Genomic DNA, 21367 nt, shown 5'->3' on the forward strand with positions numbered 1-21367 from the left:
ATCAACAGTACCAAACAGATAAACTGCAAATTAGGGACAGATATGTGGCAAGGCTAAGCTTCAGATATACAGTACATTACATGAAAGAAGAGTAAAAAATAAAATAAAAATGAAAGTATATTGAAAAGCTGTTTAACTATGTACAATTAAAAATGTTATATTATAATTTCAAAGGTGCTTATCCTCCCTATAATATGATAAGTTAGCCATTACATGTATTTTACACTTTATGATTTATGCTTTCTTAGAATACAATAGATATAATGGTACTACCCTTTTTATGCATTTGCTTAAAGGGACATGAAACCCACATGTTTTATTTCGTGATTCAGATACAACATGTGATTTTAAACAATTTTCCAATTTACTTTCATGGTCTAATTTGTTTTGTTCTCTTGGTATCTTTTGTTGAAAAAGATACCTAGGTAGGCTTAAAGGGCCATTATACACTCATTTTTTCTTTGCATAAATGTTTTGTAGATGATCTATTTATAAAGCCCATAAAGTTTTTTGGTTTTTTTTATGTATAGTTTTGCTTATTTTTAAATAACATTGCTCTGATTTTCAGACTCCTAACCAAGCCCCAAAGTTTTATTTGAATACTGTCAGCTACCTTCTCCAGCTTGCTCTTGTTTGTGTAAAGGGTCTTTTCATATGTAAAAGAAGGGGGAGTGTCTTATTTCCCACTTGCAGTGGGCTTTCCAGCTTCCTTTTCAACAGAGTTAAACTGAAAGCTTCTAAGTAAGTTTTTAAACCATTTTATACTGGATTTTTATATCGGTATCTGTGCATCTTATTCTTTATAGTAGTGTCTATTACATGCAGTTATATGAAAATGAGTGTATACTGTCCCTTTAAGAACTGCTGATTGGCGGTTGCACATATATGCTTCATTATGTTGGCTCACCCAGGTGCATATATACGATGCTCTGTTATTCAAACATCTTCATTATCTTTTTTGCCTCTGCTTCGAGGGGTTCAAAGGGGAGTGAAGCCGCCCCTGTAAACCGCAATCCCCAAGATTCACTGGGGTGGATGCCAGAGGATCGGTGGGGCGTCTTCCTTGAACCACCCAGGCAGAGGTAAAAAAAAATTGTGTACATAGGGGAATTACATTACATCAGCTTTACCCACAGTCGCTTGGGTAATATCAGGTTTAAAGATTTCTGACTTTACCTGTAACATACTGTATACATACATATATAAATAAAATTATTACTTATTAAACAACTGTATTTCTGGCAATACTTAGCTTGTAGATGTTTTCTGACTTATTTTATGTAAGGAAACTCACCCACGTTTACTTTTGTGAACTGTACTTCATTCAGTTGAGGGCATATATGATTATTTTGCTAACATTGTATATAATGAATTATTGACATCTATGTAGTAAAAAAAAAAGTGAGATTTTCTCTTAGATATGTAAATTCATACCTGGTTAATCGGTGTTTGCACAACAACTCCGCCAATAATCTCTGTTTTATAGGCTGCACGTGTTTGTTTGTCTGGGCCGGCAGTCAGTCCAATCTCACTTGGCAGAGTGGGGCCAATTTTGGGCACCTTAGAAAAACATCAAAGCACAACTGTAAACACAAACAAAATTGTTCAGTTTAATCCTACATGAGTTTACTTACTAGGCATCATGTTTGAGTTCGATAAACATATTTATTGTGCAATTTTATTGAACATTCCTATCTAAGCCTTGTTTTTCAAATGTGTATACTAGAAAATGCAGAAGAGTAATTTAGCACTTCAAAATATTCTCCCCAAAACCTTTGTTTGTAAGCAGTTAAAAACAGAAAATATCTTACCTAGGAGCTAATTCTTAACTTCCAAACAAGGGATTGCATGCTCTTCAAAGTGGATCAGAAGCTGAGAGAGGGGCTCCCTAATACAGTAGATTAGGAAGAGTTTCTGTCTTTGGGTACTGTGTGCAACACCATCACAAATTATCAGATATTTAAACTAATTACACCTAATCTAATAGCCCTATCAAAATAAAAAAGCCCCCCAAAAATAAAAAACCCTAGCCTACAAAAAACTACCATTAGCCCTTAAAAGGGCCTTTTGCGGGGCATTGCCCCAAAGAAATCAGCTCTTTTACCTGTAAAAAAAAATACAAACACCCCCACAACAGTAAAACCCACCACCCACACAAACAAACCCCCCAATAAAAACCTAACTAAAAAAAACCTAAGATCCCCATTGCCCTTAAAAGGGCATTTAGCTCTTTTTCAATTGCCCAAATCCTAATCTAAAACTATCAGCCAATCGGAATTAAAGGGACGCTATCTTGGATGACGTCATTTAAAGGAACCTTTATTCGTCTTTAGTCGTTGGAAGAAGAGGATGCTCCGCGCCGGATGTCTTGAAGATGGACCCACTCCATGCCGGATGCATGAAGATAGAACATGCCATCTGGATGAAGACTTCTGCCCGACTGGAGGACCACTTCTGCCGACTTGGATGAAGACTTCGTTGAGGACTTCTTGCCGCTTCGCTGAGGACTTCTCCCGGCTTCGCTGAGGATGGATGTCGGCTCTTCAAAACTGTAAGTGGATCTTCAGGGGTTAGTGTTAGGTTTTTTAAGGGTTTATTGGGTGGGTTTTAGTTTTAGATTAGGCTTTGGGCAATTGAAAAAGAGCAAAATGCCCTTTTAAGGGCAATGCAAATGCCCTTTTCAAGGCAATGGGGAGCTTAGTTTCTTTTAGTTAGGTTTTTATTTGGGGGGTTTGGTTGTGTGGGTGGTGGGTTTTACTGTTGGGGGGTGTTTGTATTTTTTGTACAGGTAAAAGAGCTGATTTCTTTGGGGCAATGCCCCACAAAAGGCCCTTTTAAGGGCTATTGGTAGTTTATTGTAGGCTAGGTTTTTTTTTATTTTTGGGGGGCTTTTTTATTTTGATAGGGCTATTAGATTAGGTGTAATTAGTTTAACTATCTGATAATTTCTTTTTTTATTTTGTGTAATTTAGTGTTGTTTTTTTGTAATTTAGGTAATTGTATTTAATTTAGGTAATTTATTTAATTGCAGTGTAAGGTTAGGTGTAACTCAGGTTAGGTTTTATTTTACAGGTAAATTTGTATTTATTTTAGCTAGGTAGTTAGTAAATAGTTAATAACTATTTACTTACTAGTCTACCTAGTTAAAATAAATACAAACTTAGCTGTAAAATAAAAATAAACCCTAAGCTAGATACAATGTAACTATTAGTTATATTGTAGCTAGCTTAGGGTTTATTTTATAGGTAAGTATTTCGTTTTAAATAGGAATTATTTCGTTATTAATAGTAGGTTTTATTTAGATTTATTTTAATTATATTTAAGTTAGGGGGTGTTAGGGTTAGACTTAGGTTTAGGGGTTAATAACTTTAGTATAGCGGCAGATTAGGGGTTAATAACTGTAATGTAGGTTGCGGCAATGTTAGGGGCGGCAGATTAGGGGTTAATAATATTTAACTAGAGTTTGTGATGCGACGTGCGGCAGTTTAGGGGTTAATATATTTATTATAGTGGCTGCGATGTCCGGAGCGGCAGATTAGGGGTTAATAATTTTATTATAGTGTTTGCGATGCGGGAGGGCCTCGGTTTAGGGGTTAATAGGTAGTTTATGGGTGTTAGTGTACTTTTTTGCACTTTAGTTATGAGTTTTATGCTACAGCTTTGTAGCGTAAAACTCATAACTACTGACTTTAGAATGCATTACAAATCTTGCTGTACCGCTCACTTTTTGGCCTCCCAGAAAAAGCTTGTAATACCGGCGCTATGGAAGTCCCATTGAAAAAAAGACTTTACGTAAATTGTGTAAGTTAATTTGCAGTACGGCCAAAAAAGTGTGCGGTGCCCCTAAACCTGCAAGGTAGCGGTGCGGTAGTGAAAAAGCAGCTTTATGAGCCTTAACGCTGCTTTTTTACTCATACCGCAAAACTCGTAAACTAGCCGTTAGACCTTAAAGGCCGCCTCTAATCTGAAAGCATTTTGACAGTTTTTCACCACTAGAGGGCGTTAGTTCATGTGTTTCATATAGATAACATTGAGCTCACGCACATGAAGCTCCTAGGAGTGAGCACTGATTGGCTAAAATGCAAGTCTGTAAAAAGAAACTGAAATAAGGGGGCAGTTTGCAGAGGCATAGATACAAGGTAATTACCAAGGTAAAATGTGTATTATTATAACTGTGTTGGTTATCCAAAACTGGGGAATGGGTAATAAAGGGATTATCTACCTTTTTAAAAACAAAAATTCTGGTGTTGACTGTCCCTTTAAATAGAGATTCTTCTTTTACTCCTAAAGGTTAGAGAAGAATAGTGAGATTTGTCTTCAAAGTATCTCTATGTTCCCAAAGTCATCCTATTACATATAAGCATTAAGAGTTAAAAACCATTCTCGCTTATTTTTCTGTGCAAACTCACACAATGAGGCCAAATTATCAAATGTCTGTCGGACCTGATCCGACAGTGCGGATCAGGTCCGACAGACATCGCTGAATGCGGAGAGCAATACGCTCTCCGTATTCAGCATTGCACCAGCATCTTACAAGAGCTGCTGGTGCAACGCCGCCCCTGCAGACCCGCGGCCAATGGGCCACCAGCAGGGGGGGTGTCAATCAACCCGATCATACTCAATCGGGTTGAATTGTCTTTAGACCGCTGCGTCATAACTGCTGTTTCTGGCGAGTCTGAAGATTCGCCAGAAACACAGGCCCACAAGCTCCATTCGGAGCTTGATAAATGAGCCTCAATGTATCATCAATTTGTAAACACTACTGAATCATTAGGTAGGTTCCTTATTCAACTTACATAAAAAGTGAATAGAATTGAAAACACAAATTGGTCTCAAAAAAGCAAAAATAATAAACTATTAAAAGAGCAATACTTTTTCAAGAATGTTTATTCCTTTATTATCCAGCTTTCTTGCTGGTGGTAAAAACCCACTATCAAATTACAATATAACAATCTTCCTCTTAGTTGACTGACTCCTCTTTTAGACAACTACAAACTAAATTTTACTACTGTTCTTGGCTAATCTTGGTTTAAGAAAATGATGTCAACTTGTCGATCACATTAGAATGACTACCTAGTGGCAACCTAGTGCCTACCTGCATGATAATATAGGCTGTACAAGCTAGATACACTGCTTGCCTTTATTTTACTGTCTGTCTGCCTATAAGAATTATAAGAGGCAAGAAGAAAGAAAAATAAGGGATAAAGGGGGATAGGGTCTATAAATGTGTAAGTGATGCAAGGGTGGAACTAAGAAAGGCAGGTAAAAGGCTTAGGGAACAGTTCCAGCAGTACTATATACAAATAGGTCCATTGTGCTTGCACAGCTGTTTTATTTTTATTAAAGTTACAAAAAAATCCCACACACTCATTTGTGTGACCTGCCAACTGCCAACATCGCAAGCACAGGTCTTCACATAAAAGTGCCAAACTATCACTATTTATTAAAAGGTGTGTCTTTATTCAACTTTAACTTTACAGAAATATTTTTACACACAGCTCACTATTATCTGTTATTTTCAGTGGTTGTACTAGGCAAGTGCAACTGGTAGAGGTGTGCCGAATCTCTTTATTCCAAAAGTTGTGGCTATAACAGAAAAATACTAGTTTAAATGACACAAGGCTGACTGTTATTTCTTGTTACTAGTGGGTGTGACAGAGGTGTCAAATAAATGATATAAAATAAAAATAGTGTTAGCTTACATATTCAAAAATATGTTGTTTCTATGTGTATAATACAGTGTATTGCTGTATTAAAGGGACAGTCTACTCCAGAATTGTTATTGTTTAAAAAGATAGATCATTTTATCTAACCAACACCACAGTTATATTAATCTACTTTTTTACCTCTGTAATTACCTTGTTTCTAAGCCTCTGCAGACTGCCCCCTTATTTTAGTTATTTTGACAGACTTGTATTTTAGCCAATCAGTGCCCTTTCATAAGTAACTTCATACGCACAATGTTATTTATATGGCACACATGAACTAACTCATTCTAGCTGTGAAAAACTGTCAAATGCATTGGGATAAGAGGCGGGCTTCAAGGGCTTATAAATTAGCATATGAGCCTACCTAAGTTTAGTGAGAATCTAAAGCAATGCATCTGCAAATGCAGAAGCAAGAATGGGTGACAAGATTTGGTGACAGGATGAACTCCATATTGGAAATATTGGTGAGTTGGCTAGAGCAGCAGATGGCAATACACTCTATGGCCCATAAACATAACATTGGAGCGAAAGGTCCAATGAGAAGCAACAAATGAGCAGTGATAGGGCAGGTGGTTAACCCATTCTGAGATGCAACAAAATTTGAGTCAAGCCACTGCTAGCCTAGGCCAGATTGTCCCTCTGTTTATGATCCACATTAGTTAGATGGATTATAGAAATTCTCAATTTTTGCAAAAGAGAGATGCAAACAGCAGCAGCTTATGCTGGCAATCTGTTACCCACAGATAAAGATACCAGACATGAGCAATACCCTGCAACAATGGACAGAAGAACTTATCAGCAAAGTGCATAACCTGAAAGACAAAGGGGCACGCTAAGGAAGGGAGAAGAGGAAGTGGAATCATCTGGGGCAAACTGCCTGCAGCTCCACTTCACTCTCTCCCTACACACTGCCTAGACATAAATACTGACACAGCATCTACTCTAAGTGAAGCATCAGCAGTTTGGGCACAGGTACTCTCTTTAGAAGGAAGAAGCAGTCATGTTAAACATGCAGCATGAAAAGGTAAATGCTGACCTTACTGACGTTACTATGCCCACAAGTTGTGAACCCTTTATTTATTGAGTGCCCTTTCCCTATTAATTCAGCATCCACTTTGTTGGCACCCTACCAGCATCCAAAGTGAAAGTTTTTTTTGTGACTAGCAAAATCCTGAATCCACAGAGTTTACACCTTGTGGAGAAGATTGCCCTTTTAAAATGTAATCTTACAAATTGGCAACTGCCACTGGTGATTAATACTCACATTACTTGTACTCGATTTAGAGCTGCAACAACTAATCGATAATAATCGATTATGAAAATAGTTGTCAATGAATCTTATAATTGATTAGTTGGTCTGTGCACAGCATCGGGATGATTGACAGCCCCTGCTAGCGGACGGTTGGCTGCCAGTGAGCAGGGGACGGCATTGCACAAGCATTTCACTAGAAATGCTAGTGCAATGTTAAATGCCGATAGAGTATGCGAGATCGAGCGGACATGATTTGCTACAGAGAATCATGTCCGCTCGACTATTAATAAATCTACCCCATAGTCCTTAGCGCTTTTGACTTTTTTTTTTTTTTTTTTATAGTGATATTTACCAGATTCAACATCTAAAAAGTATATATTTGTTAATTTAAGAGCGGACTAGATATTTTTTCGATAACCTCACAGCTAGGGTTGCCACCTCGGCCATGTTTTCCTAGACGCTTATGAGTTACACATGCTACAGGGTGTGCAGAGAAGAACATGTATTGTGCTGTTCATCAGCACTATTCATGTGATGTCCAGAGGCACAATACATGTTCCGTCCTGCTTACCCTGCAGCATGCGTAACTCATAAGTGTCCAGGAAAACATGGACAAGGTGGCAACCCTACTTACAGCTGGTTATTTACCATTACATATAGATATTTAAAGGGACAGTAAACCTAAAAAATAATGTTATATAATTCTACACATAGTGCAGAATTATATAACATTATTTAAGTGCTATAGTTATAAAAGCCTTTTTTCCCTTTTAATATTTTAAAAATATGGCGCTTTTATAGACCCGCTCTCTGCTCTCTGCTGAGCGGGTCTGTTTTTTTACTCAGCGCATCGGGCCAGCTTTATAGTCACAGCCCGGCCCGACCGCGCCATAACATTAAGTGAAGCTCGCTCCTGCTGTCAGACAGAGCAGGAGCGAGCTGCACTTAGTCTTATGGCTTGGTCGGGCCGGGCTATGACTATACAGCTGGCCCAATGCGCTGAGTAAAAAAAACAGACCCACTCAGCAGAGAGCGGGTCTATAAAAGCACCATATTTTTAAAATATTAAAAGGGAAAAAAGGCTTTTATAACTATAGCACTTAAATAATGTTATATAATTCTGCACTATGTGCAGAATTATATAACATTATTTTTAAGGTTTACTGACACTTTAAAATATTTTTATGTTAGAATGAAGCCCAGGTTTGCTTTATTGAGAGGCCCCTTGCCAAGGAGGAAAACACTTCGCATTGGTGGAGAGCTAACAATGATAAATATTCCACCTTGGCGAAATTGGCAAAAAACCCTACTTATGCATCTCAGGCACCTAAACATCATCTGAGTGCCTCTTCTCTGCTGCAGGCAAAATAGCTGCAAAAAGAGAGCCAGCATCAGCCAGGAGCACGTGGACATGTTCACATTTTTGTATTTCAATGCAAAGTTTCTGAAAGAGTGAATAACAGAATGTTATAAAACAGTGATAGTTTGCCTCTTTCTAGTTCTACCTCTTTTCAGTTTGTGGTTTTGTTGGGCTTAATCATAAAAATTTGTTGTGCTGCTTAAAAATTGGACAAACAGTTGTGTTAATGTAAAGTTTTAGTCTAAAGCTTTATATTTGTAACACTCAGTATGCAGATTTTATTTTAAATATATGAAAAAATTATAAAAATACAATTGTCCGATTAATCGATTGTGAAATAATCGTTAGTTGCAGCTCTATTTGCAACGGTTCCTGGGCTGAATGGACTGTCCACCTACCCACTTGTACTGCGGGTGCTGTTCCTCCAAGTTGTAAAACTGTACTCCAACTACATATACTACCATATAGAATGGCTCCTATTCTGCCCTAGGTGACCTGATTGCCACCTGTCCTGTTGCCCACTTAAGCTGGTCAATGCTACAAACTATGGGTTAGGTTACTAGATGAGAACTACTTAGGGCTCTCATGGATTAACTTTGCTAGATGGAGGCTTTTTGAGCATGTCTTCTTGTGCTTGCATTACGAGTTGAAAGTAAAAGGTTTGCGTGCGTGCGTGCGTGTATATATATATATCTATATATATATATATATATATATATGAATGGGGAGAGGAAAATACAATATATCATAAATTCTTAATTTGTATAAGGTGCCTGAAAAAACATAATTTATGCTTACCTGATAAATTTATTTCTCTTGTAGTGTATCCAGTCCACGGATCATCCATTACTTGTGGGATATTCTCCTTCCCAACAGGAAGTTGCAAGAGGATCACCCACAGCAGAGCTGCTATATAGCTCCTCCCCTCACTGCCATATCCAGTCATTCGACCGAAATAAGACGAGAAAGGAGAAACCATAGGGTGCAGTGGTGACTGTAGTTTAATTAAAATTTAGACCTGCCTTAAAAGGACAGGGCGGGCCGTGGACTGGATACACTACAAGAGAAATAAATTTATCAGGTAAGCATAAATTATGTTTTCTCTTGTTAAGTGTATCCAGTCCACGGATCATCCATTACTTGTGGGATACCAATACCAAAGCTAAAGTACACGGATGATGGGAGGAACAAGGCAGGAACTTAAACGGAAGGAACCACTGCCTGTAGAACCTTTCTCCCAAAAACAGCCTCCGAAGAAGCAAAAGTGTCAAATTTGTAAAATTTTGAAAAGGTGTGAAGCGAAGACCAAGTCGCAGCCTTGCAAATCTGTTCAACAGAGGCCTCATTTTTAAAGGCCCAGGTGGAAGCCACAGCTCTAGTAGAATGAGCTGTAATCCTTTCAGGGGGCTGCTGTCCAGCAGTCTCATAGGCTAAGCGTATTATGCTCCGAAGCCAAAAGGAGAGAGAGGTTGCCGAAGCTTTTTTACCTCTCCTCTGTCCAGAGTAAACGACAAACAGGGCAGATGTTTGACGAAAATCTTTAGTAGCCTGTAAGTAAAACTTCAAGGCACGGACTACGTCCAGATTATGCAAAAGACGTTCCTTCTTTGAAGAAGGATTAGGACACAATGATGGAACAACAATCTCTTGATTGATATTCCTGTTAGAAACCACCTTAGGTAAAAACCCAGGTTTGGTACGCAGAACTACCTTGTCTGAATGAAAAATCAGATAATGAGAATCACAATGTAAGGCAGATAACTCAGAGACTCTTCGAGCCGAGGAAATAGCCATCAAAAACAGAACTTTCCAAGATAAAAGTTTAATATCAATGGAATGAAGGGGTTCAAACGGAACTCCCTGAAGAACTTTAAGAACCAAGTTTAAGCTCCACGGGGGAGCAACAGTTTTAAACACAGGCTTAATCCTAACCAAAGCCTGACAAAATGCCTGGACGTCTGGAACTTCTGCCAGACGCTTGTGCAAAAGAATAGACAGAGCAGAGATCTGTCCTTTTAAAGAACTAGCTGATAAGCCTTTGTCCAAACCCTCTTGGAGAAAGGACAATATCCTAGGAATCCTAACCTTACTCCATGAGTAACTCTTGGATTCACACCAATAAAGATATTTACGCCATATCTTATGGTAGATTTTCCTGGTGACAGGCTTCCGTGCCTGTATTAAGGTATCAATGACTGACTCGGAGAAGCCACGCCTTGATAGAATCAAGCGTTCAATCTCCATGCAGTCAGTCTCAGAGAAATTAGATTTGGATGATTGAAAGGACCTTGTATTAGAAGGTCCTGCCTCAGAGGCAGAGTCCATGGTGGAAGAGATGACATGTCCACTAGGTCTGCATACCAGGTCCTGCGTGGCCACGCAGGCGCTATCAGAATCACCGATGCTCTCTCCTGTTTGATTTTGGCAATCAGTCGAGGGAGCAGAGGAAACGGTGGAAACACATAGGCCAGGTTGAAGAACCAAGGAGCTGCTAGAGCATCTATCAGCGTTGCTCCCGGGTCCCTGGACCTGGATCCGTAACAAGGAAGCTTGGTGTTCTGGCGAGACGCCATGAGATCCAGTTCTGGTTTGCCCCAACGATGGACCAGTTGAGCAAACACCTCCGGATGGAGTTCCCACTCCCCCGGATGAAAAGTCTGACGACTTAGAAAATCCGCCTCCCAGTTCTCTACTCCTGGGATGTAGATCGCTGACAGGTGGCAAGAGTGAGACTCTGCCCAGCGAATTTGAGACTTCTAACATCGCTAGGGAACTCCTGGTTCCCCCTTGATGGTTGATGTAAGCCACAGTCGTGATGTTGTCCGACTGAAATCTGATGAACCTCAGTGTTGCTAACTGAGGCCAAGCTAGAAGAGCATTGAATATTGCTCTTAACTCCAGAATATTTATTGGGAGGAGTTTCTCCTCCTGAGTCCACGATCCCTGAGCCTTCAGGGAGTTCCAGACTGCGCCCCAACCTAGAAGGCTGGCATCTGTTGTTACAATCGTCCAATCTGGCCTGTGAAAGGTCATACCCTTGGACAGATGGACCCGAGATAGCCACCAGAGAAGAGAATCTCTGGTCTCTTGATCCAGATTTAGTAGAGGGGACAAATCTGAGTAATCCCCATTCCACTGACTTAGCATGCATAATTGCAGCGGTCTGAGATGCAGGCGCGCAAATGGCACTATGTCCATTGCCGCTACCATTAAGCCGATTACTTCCATGCACTGAGCCACTGACGGGCGTGGAATGGAATGAAGGACACGGCAAGCATTTAGAAGTTTTGATAACCTGGACTCCGTCAGGTAAATTTTCATCTCTACAGAATCTATAAGAGTCCCTAGGAAGGAGACTCTTGTGAGTGGTGATAGAGAACTCTTTTCCACGTTCACTTTCCACCCATGCAACCTCAGAAATGCCAGAACTATCTCTGTATGAGACTTGGCAATTTGAAAGCTTGACGCCTGTATCAGGATGTCGTCTAGATACGGAGCCACCGCTATGCCTCGCGGTCTTAGAACCGCCAGAAGTGAGCCCAGAACCTTTGTAAAAATTCTCTGGGCAGTGGCCAACCCGAAGGGAAGAGCTACAAATTGGTAATGCCTGTCTAGAAAGGCAAACCTTAGGAACCGATGATGATCTTTGTGAATTACTGACCCTCTTGGATCATGGGTAGGATGGTCCGAATAGTTTCCATTTTGAATGATGGAACTCTGAGGAATTTGTTTAAGATCTTTAGATCCAAGATTGGTCTGAAGGTTCCCTCTTTCTTGGGAACCACAAACAGATTTGAATAAAATCCCTGTCCTTGTTCCGTCCGCGGAACTGGATGGATCACTCCCATTACTACGAGGTCTTGCACACAGCTTAGGAATGCCTCTTTCTTTATCTGGTTTGCTGATAACCTTGAAAGATAAAATTTCCCTTGTGGAGGAGAAGCTTTGAAGTCCAGAAGATATCCCTGAGATATGATCTCCAACGCCCAGGGATCCTGAACATGTCTTGCCCACGCCTGGGCGAAGAGAGAATGTCTGCCCCCCATTAGATCCGTTTCCGGATAGGGGGCTGTTCCTTCATTCTGTCTTGGGGGCAGCAGCAGGCTTTCTGGCCTGCTTGCCCTTGTTCCAGGACTGGTTAGGTTTCCAGGCCTGTCTGGAATGAGCAACAGTTCCCTCTTGTTTTGAAGCGGAGGAAGTTGATGCTGCTCCTGCCTTGAAGTTTTGAAAGGCACGAAAATTAGACTGTTTGGCCTTTGATTTGGCCCTGTCCTGAGGAAGGGTATGGCCCTTGCCTCCAGTAATGTCAGCAATAATTTCCTTCAAGCCAGGCCCGAATAAGGTCTGCCCCTTGAAAGGAATGTTGAGTAATTTAGACTTTGAAGTCACGTCAGCTGACCAGGATTTAAGCCATAGCGCCCTACGCGCCTGGATGGCGAATCCGGAATTCTTAGCCGTTAGTTTAGTCAAATGAACAATGGCATCAGAAACAAATGAGTTAGCTAGCTTAAACGTTCTAAGCTTGTCAATAATTTCATTCAATGGAGCTGTATGGATGGCCTCTTCCAGGGCCTCAAACCAGAATGCCGCCGCAGCAGGTACAGGCTTAATGCATGCAAGGGGCTGTAAAATAAAACCTTGTTGAATAAACATTTTCTTAAGGTAACCGTCCAATTTTTTATCCATTGGATCTGAAAAAGCACAACTGTCCTCAACCGGGATAGTGGTACGCTTTGCTAAAGTAGAAACTGCTCCCTCCACCTTAGGGACCGTCTGCCATAAGTCCCGTGTAGTGGCGTCTATTGGAAACATTTTTCTAAATATAGGAGGTGGGGAAAAGGGCACACCGGGTCTATCCCACTCCTTGCTAATAATTTCTGTAAGCCTTTTAGGTATAGGATAAACGTCAGTACACCGGCACCGCATAGTATCTATCCAGCCTACACAATTTCTCTGGAATTGCAACTGTGTTACAGTCATTCAGAGCAGCTAATACCTCCCCAAGCAATACACGGAGGTTCTCAAGCTTAAATTTAAAATTAGAAATCTCTGAATCAGGTTTCCCCGAGTCAGAGATGTCACCCACAGACTGAAGCTCTCCGTCCTCATGTTCTGCATACTGTGACGCAGTATCAGACATGGCTCTAACAGCATTTGCGCGCTCTGTATCTCTCCTAACCCCAGAGCTATCGCGCTTGCCTCTTAATTCAGGCAATCTAGATAATACCTCTGACAGGGTATTATTCATGATTGTAGCCATGTCCTGCAAGTTAATCGCTATGGGCGTCCCTGATGTAATTGGCGCCATATTAGCGTGCGTCCCCTGAGCGAGAGGCGAAGGGTCTGACACGTGGGGAGAGTTAGTCGGCATAACTTCCCCCTCGACAGAACCCTCTGGTGATAATTCTTTTATAGATAAAGACTGATCTTTACTGTTTAAGGTGAAATCAATACATTTAGTACACATTCTCCTATGGGGCTCCACCATGGCTTTCAAACATAATGAAAAAGTAGGTTCCTCTGTGTCAGACATGTTTAAACAGACTAGCAATGAGACTAGCAAGCTTGGAAAACACTTTAAAACAAGTTTACAAGCAATATAAAAAACGTTACTGCGCCTTTAAGAAACACAAATTTTCTCCAAATTTTGAAATAACAGTGAAAAAATGCAGTTACACTAACGAAATTTTTACAGTGTATGTAATAAGTTAGCAGAGCATTACACCCACTTGCAAATGGATGATTAACCCCTTAATACCAAAAACGGAATAACAAATGACAAAAACGTTTTTTAAATAGCCACAACTGCCACAGCTCTACTGTGGCTTTTTACCTCCCTCAATACGACTTTTGAAGCCTTTTGAGCCCTTCAGAGAAGTCCTGGATCATGCAGGAAGAAGCTGGATGTCTGTGTCTGTAATTTTTTCTGCGCAAAAAAGCGCTAAAATATTCCCCTCCCACTCATATTACAACAGTGGGAAGCCTCAGGGAACTGTTTCTAGGCAAAATTCAAGCCAGCCATGTGGAAAAAACTAGGCCCCAATAAGTTTTATTACCAAACATATGTAAAAAATGATTAAACATGCCAGCAAACGTTTTAAAATACACTTTTATAAGAGTATGTATCTCTATTAATAAGCCTGATACCAGTCGCCATTTAAGGCTTTACTTACATTACTTCGGTATCAGCAGCATTTTCTAGCAAATTCCATCCCTAGAAAAATATTTTAACTGCACATACCTTATTGCAGGAAAACCTGCACGCTATTCCCCTTCTGAAGTTACCTCACTCCTCAGAATATGTGAGAACAGCAAAGGATCTTAGTTACTTCTGCTAAGATCATAGAAAACGCAGGCAGATTCTTCTTCTAAATACTGCCTGAGATAAACAGTACACTCCAGTACCATTTAAAAATAACAAACTTTTGATTGAAGAAATAAACTAAGTATAAAACACCACAGTCCTCTTACGACTTCCATCTTAGTTGAGAGTTGCAAGAGAATGACTGGGTATGGCAGTGAGGGGAGGAGCTATATAGCAGCTCTGCTGTGGGTGATCCTCTTGCAACTTCCTGTTGGGAAGGAGAATATCCCACAAGTAATGGATGATCCGTGGACTGGATACACTTAACAAGAGAAAACATATTAAAGATTATAGGCTAGAAAGAAAGTAGAGAATACATATATTCTTATAAAAAGACAGGGATTTCAGCACTCATTTAGATTCTTAAAGAAGGTATGACACCAATTCAATTTAATGCCTCCAAACACCACATTATATTTACTGTTTACAAAAAAGGAAGCAGCTTGGATTTATCCCCTTAAAACCCTATCACCAAAAGGGCTTAATGAAAAAGATTTTGCTCCTTTTTTGTAAACAGTAAATATAATGTGGTGTTTGGAGGCACTGTATGTTGGTGCTGTTCTCTCCAACAGTTGGTTTAATATAAGTGTGGTTTGAATATCCATCTTATCTCCTATCACAAAGGCCACTGTATTTAAACATGATGTAAATATGTAAATACTGTATACATTACCTTAAAAAATAATGTAAATGAATGTATGGTAGTTTGTGCACAATTTTTAATTTGGGTACTGCTCCTTTAAAAATCTGCATGAATGGGCAGCGTTTAAATATTGGTAAATTGTGTGCTAAGAAGTACGCCCTGAGGAAGCCCCTATGATGCTTGGTCACATGGGGGGTGAAACGGTCGTCTGTATTTTTCTTGTGGCTAGGACACAGCCTCTTGGGGTTTTTGCCTGCAGAGTGTGCGTGTGTGAACATAGCCTTCATTGTCTTCATTCTCTTGGTATCTTTATTTGAAATGCAAGAATGAAAGTTTAGATGCCGGCCCATTTTTGATGAACAACCTGGGTTGTTCTTCTGATTGGTGGATAAATTCATCCACCAATTAAAAAGTGCTGTCCAGAGTACTGAACCAAAAAAAAGCTTAGATGCCTTCTTTTTCAAATAAAGATAGCAAGAGAACGAAGAAAAAATTATAATAAGAGTAAATTATAAACTTGCTTAAAATTGTATGCTCTATCTGAATCATGAAAGAAAAAATTTGGGTTCAGTGTCCCTTTAAGGCATGTTATTGAAATATTACATATAAAATATTTAAAAAAAAAATGCAAATGATTAAAGTGTCAGTAAACTTTAAAAATAATGTTATATAATTCTGCACATAGTGCAGAATTATATAACATTATATTAGCCAAACATTATTAAAACATAATTTCCCCTCTTAATTTAAAAAAAAAAAAGCGCTGTTTCACAGACCCGCTCTCTGCTCTCTGCTGAGCGGGTCTGTTATATTTACTCAGCGCATCGGGCCAGCTGTATAGTCACAGCTCGGCCCGACCGCGCCATAAGACTAAGTACAGCTCGCTCCTGTGACAGGAGCTGCACTTAGTCTTATGGCGCGGTCGGGCCGGGCTGTGACTATACAGCTGGCCCGATGCGCTGAGTAAATATAACAGACCCGCTCAGCAGAGAGCAGAGAGCGGGTCTGTGAAACAGCGCTTTTTAAAAAAAATTAAGAGGGGAAATTATGTTTTAATAATGTTTGGCTAATATAATGTTATATAATTCTGCACTATGTGCAGAATTATATAACATTATTTTTAAGGTTTACTGTCCCTTTAAACATACTGTAAAATATATGGATTTTTTAGAATATTTTACAGTATGTTTAATATTTTTTATAATTGTTTTAAATATTTTATATGAAATATGATTAAAGTGTCAGTAAACTTTAAAAATAATGTTATATAATTCTGCACATAGTGCAGAATTATATAACATTATATTAGCCAAACATTATTAAAACATAATTTCCCCTCTTAATTTAAAAAAAAAAAGCGCTGTTTCACAGACCCGCTCTCTGCTCTCTGCTGAGCGGGTCTGTTATATTTACTCAGCGCATCGGGCCAGCTGTATAGTCACAGCTCGGCCCGACCGCGCCATAAGACTAAGTACAGCTCGCTCCTGTGACAGGAGCTGCACTTAGTCTTATGGCGCGGTCGGGCCGGGCTGTGACTATACAGCTGGCCCGATGCGCTGAGTAAATATAACAGACCCGCTCAGCAGAGAGCAGAGAGCGGGTCTGTGAAACAGCGCTTTTTAAAAAAAATTAAGAGGGGAAATTATGTTTTAATAATGTTTGGCTAATATAATGTTATATAATTCTGCACTATGTGCAGAATTATATAACATTATTTTTAAGGTTTACTGTCCCTTTAAACATACTGTAAAATATATGGATTTTTTAGAATATTTTACAGTATGTTTAATATTTTTTATAATTGTTTTAAATATTTTATATGAAATATGATTAAAGTGTCAGTAAACTTTAAAAATAATGTTATATAATTCTGCACATAGTGCAGAATTATATAACATTATATTAGCCAAACATTATTAAAACATAATTTCCCCTCTTAATTTAAAAAAAAAAAGCGCTGTTTCACAGACCCGCTCTCTGCTCTCTGCTGAGCGGGTCTGTTATATTTACTCAGCGCATCGGGCCAGCTGTATAGTCACAGCTCGGCCCGACCGCGCCATAAGACTAAGTACAGCTCGCTCCTGTGACAGGAGCTGCACTTAGTCTTATGGCGCGGTCGGGCCGGGCTGTGACTATACAGCTGGCCCGATGCGCTGAGTAAATATAACAGACCCGCTCAGCAGAGAGCGGGTCTGTGAAACAGCGCTTTTTTAAAAAAATTAAGAGGGGAAATTATGTTTTAATAATGTTTGGCTAATATAATGTTATATAATTCTGCACTATGTGCAGAATTATATAACATTATTTTTAAGGTTTACTGTCCCTTTAAACATACTGTAAAATATATGGATTATTTAGAATATTTTACAGTATGTTTAATATTTTTTATAATTGTTTTAAATATTTTATATGAAATATTTCAATAATGCACCTTAAGATTACTAAGTTTTTCATGTGCACTAATCCAACCACATTAGTCCTAAATTGCAAACTCTGAAGCGCAGAATGCATATTTTACATTCCTATGTTCTTCACATAGAAAATAATGTACTTTTTATTATTAAATATATATTTCTATAAATTTCATGTAAAGTACACAGCTATAACGATATATCTATAGGAATAGATATGCAGGTATAGGAATAGATATGCAGGTATATGTATATATATATATATATATATATATATATATATATATAAATATGTATTTACAATAAAAAGTACAGAATAAGGCAACTAAAATAAATTGCTGTGACTCATGGAGCAGAGTACCTGACATCCACTGCTACAATCCGGTATTTAATGGGATGTTGTGCTAAAAGTATTTTTATCATGTGTACCAGTTAGGGCCAACTTCCTAACACATGGGGCCACAGACTTATATTTGAGAAGTCTTCAGGGCTTCCTAAAAATGTCCTGTGTTACAGCATCAGATTTAGGTAATGTTGCAAAGTACCCTCTATCTACTGTTCTCCCCTTAAGATGACCCAGTTGACTTGTGGCCACCCTTGATAGCCCACTCACCACAAGTTTCTAAACCACATATTTTTAGTTCAAAAACTATGGCACACATCCTTGGTTCTTCTTTTTAACCGTGAAAGCAAAAATTAGTGCATAGGGCCACATTTGGTCCATGGGCCGTCAGTTGGTCATCCCTGATGTATTTTAAAGAGCAGCAATTAAATGTTGCAATTTTTTTTTCCTTATAAATTTAAACTAATACTGCAGACCTCCGAAATTCCCCATTTGAGAGGGACAGTCCCTAATTCTGAGCTCTGTCTTGCTGCCATTCTGAGACAACACCTTTCCCCTGCTCCCGAATAGAGTGGCAGTGTGCTTTACACCACTCCAGCTTATGCTTGGTATTGCGCATGTTGTTTTGAGACTTGTAATTCTGCTGTTAGACCATGAAACGCCCAATTCACAGTTGTGCTGATTTTGCTTCGAGAGGCAGTATGGAACTCTGTAGTGAGTGAAACAGCAGCTGAAAGGTGATTTTTATGCTGCACATGCCTCAGATCTGAACTGTGAATTTACGTGGTCTATCACTTCGTGGCTGACTAGTTGTCACTCATAGAGGTTTCAACTTCACAACAATAGCACTTATTGTTGACCAGGGCAGATCTAGTAAGGCAGGACATTTTACTAACTTGTGGCTAACTTGTGAAATCAAAAAATGAGTAGGGGTTTCCACATACTTTTAGCCGTTTTGTGTATTTCATATAACACATGATTAATTGTAAAAGTAATTATGGCCACCTGGAAGCAACCACTAGCCTCATTTTGTTGTGTTGATATCAAGGGGCCGATTTAACAGCGGATCATGTCCGCCGCACATCGTGAAATGCTTGTGCAATACTGCCCCCTGCAAATTCGTGGCCAATCAGCCGCTAGCAGAGGGTGTCAATTTTCCTGATCGGATCTGATCTGGATGATTGCTATCCGCCACCTCAGAGGAGATGGACAAGTTAAGGAGCAGATTATTCATTTTTGTTGTTGATGTGATTGCAATCAGCTAATTGAATTTGGGGGGGGGGGGGGGGGGTTGCAGCACTTTTTACCTTATCATTTTGGTGAAAATAGTCTTTGCCAGGCCAGTTTTTTATCACAATCCAAATTTTCAATATTCACAGATACATTTACAGGGCCTCTTTTTGCTTATTTAATTCCACAACTAAATGGTTTTGATAAAGGTTTTAACTTCTCTACAGGGTGGACAAAAATCAATGATTCTATATATATATATATATATATATATATATATATCAATATAATGATATAACACAACATAAATATAAATAAAATACATTAAAAAAGTAAAAGATTCATACAATGCATAAGAAACACTATACAGAAATGTAACTTCCTAATTATCAATAATACAACTATGCAGTATTATTCATTTATTAAACTAGTGACTACCCAACGATAGTCATCATTGTCAACAAATGCAAACATCACTTCAACATACTTGATAATCTATTTCTAACAAATAAAAACAGAAAAAATTACCCAGACAGCAATAACATATTGTTGATTAAAAAAAAAAAAAAAAAAAAATCTGCCTTCCCCCTCTCACTCATCCACAAAAGTCCATTGAGTTCTGAATCTTAAATCCAGCATTATTTTGGAATTAGAGAAATTGAGCTTCTAAAAACCCTCTCTTTTGAGATATAATACATTTTTCCCATTTCTGTATAAAACTCATTATACGAGCATCAGCATGAAAGAGAGCATCAACTTTCACAAGTTTCCCAAGTAAGGCTCATTCCGAGATTTTGAAATACTTTTTGTACCAGTTCATATAGTCAAATTTATAAACCTGGTCAATCTTCTATACCTTGAACCATCAAGTAAAAAGAGGATTTCTAGTTTTATCCATATTTTGTTAAGCCAGTAACAAACTCTGTAACAAAACTTTCTTATCTTATAGCAATACCAGAAGCAATGCATTCTATTTGGTGTCAAATACAGTATACAGCCATATAAGTTTTGTCAACTCTCTTAATACTTTTAATCACAGTATTATCTGCAAGATTAACCCTTCAGGACCAGTGCTGGTCTTTAAGCCCTTAAGGACCAGCATTGTACCCTGTAAGAGACTGTTGTCCTGGGCCTCATTCTGCAGAGTGGAACAGTGCAGAAATAGAGTTGCAGAGTTACTGATGCAGAGAGAGACACTTTGTGTCCCTCCGGTGGTGCCGATCGTTGGTGGTGTGGGAGGCTTAGGAGGGAGGCGTGTGAGTGGCCCATCGCTGGAGGGGGAGAGAGGGGCGGAACTGGTGGGACCGCTACACTACGGAAAAAATAAATGCAGAGAGCGGGAGGGAGGGGGAACAGAGGGTAGGAGGAGTCCTAGAGCAGAGAGGGGGGAATAGAGGGTAGGCAAAAGATTGTGGAGAGGAGGTGGGTTAAATGAAGGGGGCAGCTACAATACAGAAAAAATGTTTTTTTTTTTGTTTTGTTTTTAATTATTATTCAAAAAGAAAGAAAAATCATAGAAAACTGGGTACTGGCAGACAGCTGCCAGTACCTAAGATGGTGGAAACTAGTTAGAGAGGGGAGGGTTAGAGAGCTTTTTGGAAGGGATAAGGGAGGTGGGACGGTAAGGGGGTAATCATACACTGAAGAAGAAAATAATAATAATAAAAAAAGTCTAAAACTGCATACTAGCAGTACTTAAGATGGGGGTGACCAGTGGGGGGTGAGGGAGGGAAGAGAGCTGTTTGGGAGGGATCAGGGCATGGGAAGTGTCTGGTGTGAGGGTAATCTCAACCCTAAAACTAAAATTAACCTTACAAGTTACCTGATTAAGCCCTTCAATGCTGGGAATAATAAGAGTGTTGCGCAGCTGTAATTAGCGGCCTTCTAATTACCAAAAAGCAATGGCAAAGCCATAAATGTCTGCTATTTCTTAAAAAGGGGATCCTAAAAAAGATTTTACAACCATTTGTGCCATGATTGCACACACGGTATGTAATTAAAGGGACACTGAACCCAATTTTTTTTTCTAATTTACTCCTATTATCAAATTTTCTTC

The 21367-nt window shown here is 39.2% G+C and overlaps 1 protein-coding gene across 1 annotated transcript in view; it reads right to left on the reverse strand.

Moving 5' to 3' along the window:
• PLEKHA2 (pleckstrin homology domain containing A2) overlaps positions 1–21367 on the reverse strand; it is a 607368-nt gene that overhangs the window by 329582 nt on the left and 256419 nt on the right. Inside the window, exon 6 of the mRNA XM_053718084.1 lies at positions 1435–1560. Coding sequence (XP_053574059.1) covers positions 1435–1560 — 126 coding nt within the window. The remainder of the gene's footprint in view (positions 1–1434; positions 1561–21367) is intronic.

This window comes from Bombina bombina, chromosome 6 (genome assembly GCF_027579735.1).
Source record: "Bombina bombina isolate aBomBom1 chromosome 6, aBomBom1.pri, whole genome shotgun sequence".
Taxonomy (NCBI): domain Eukaryota; kingdom Metazoa; phylum Chordata; class Amphibia; order Anura; family Bombinatoridae; genus Bombina; species Bombina bombina.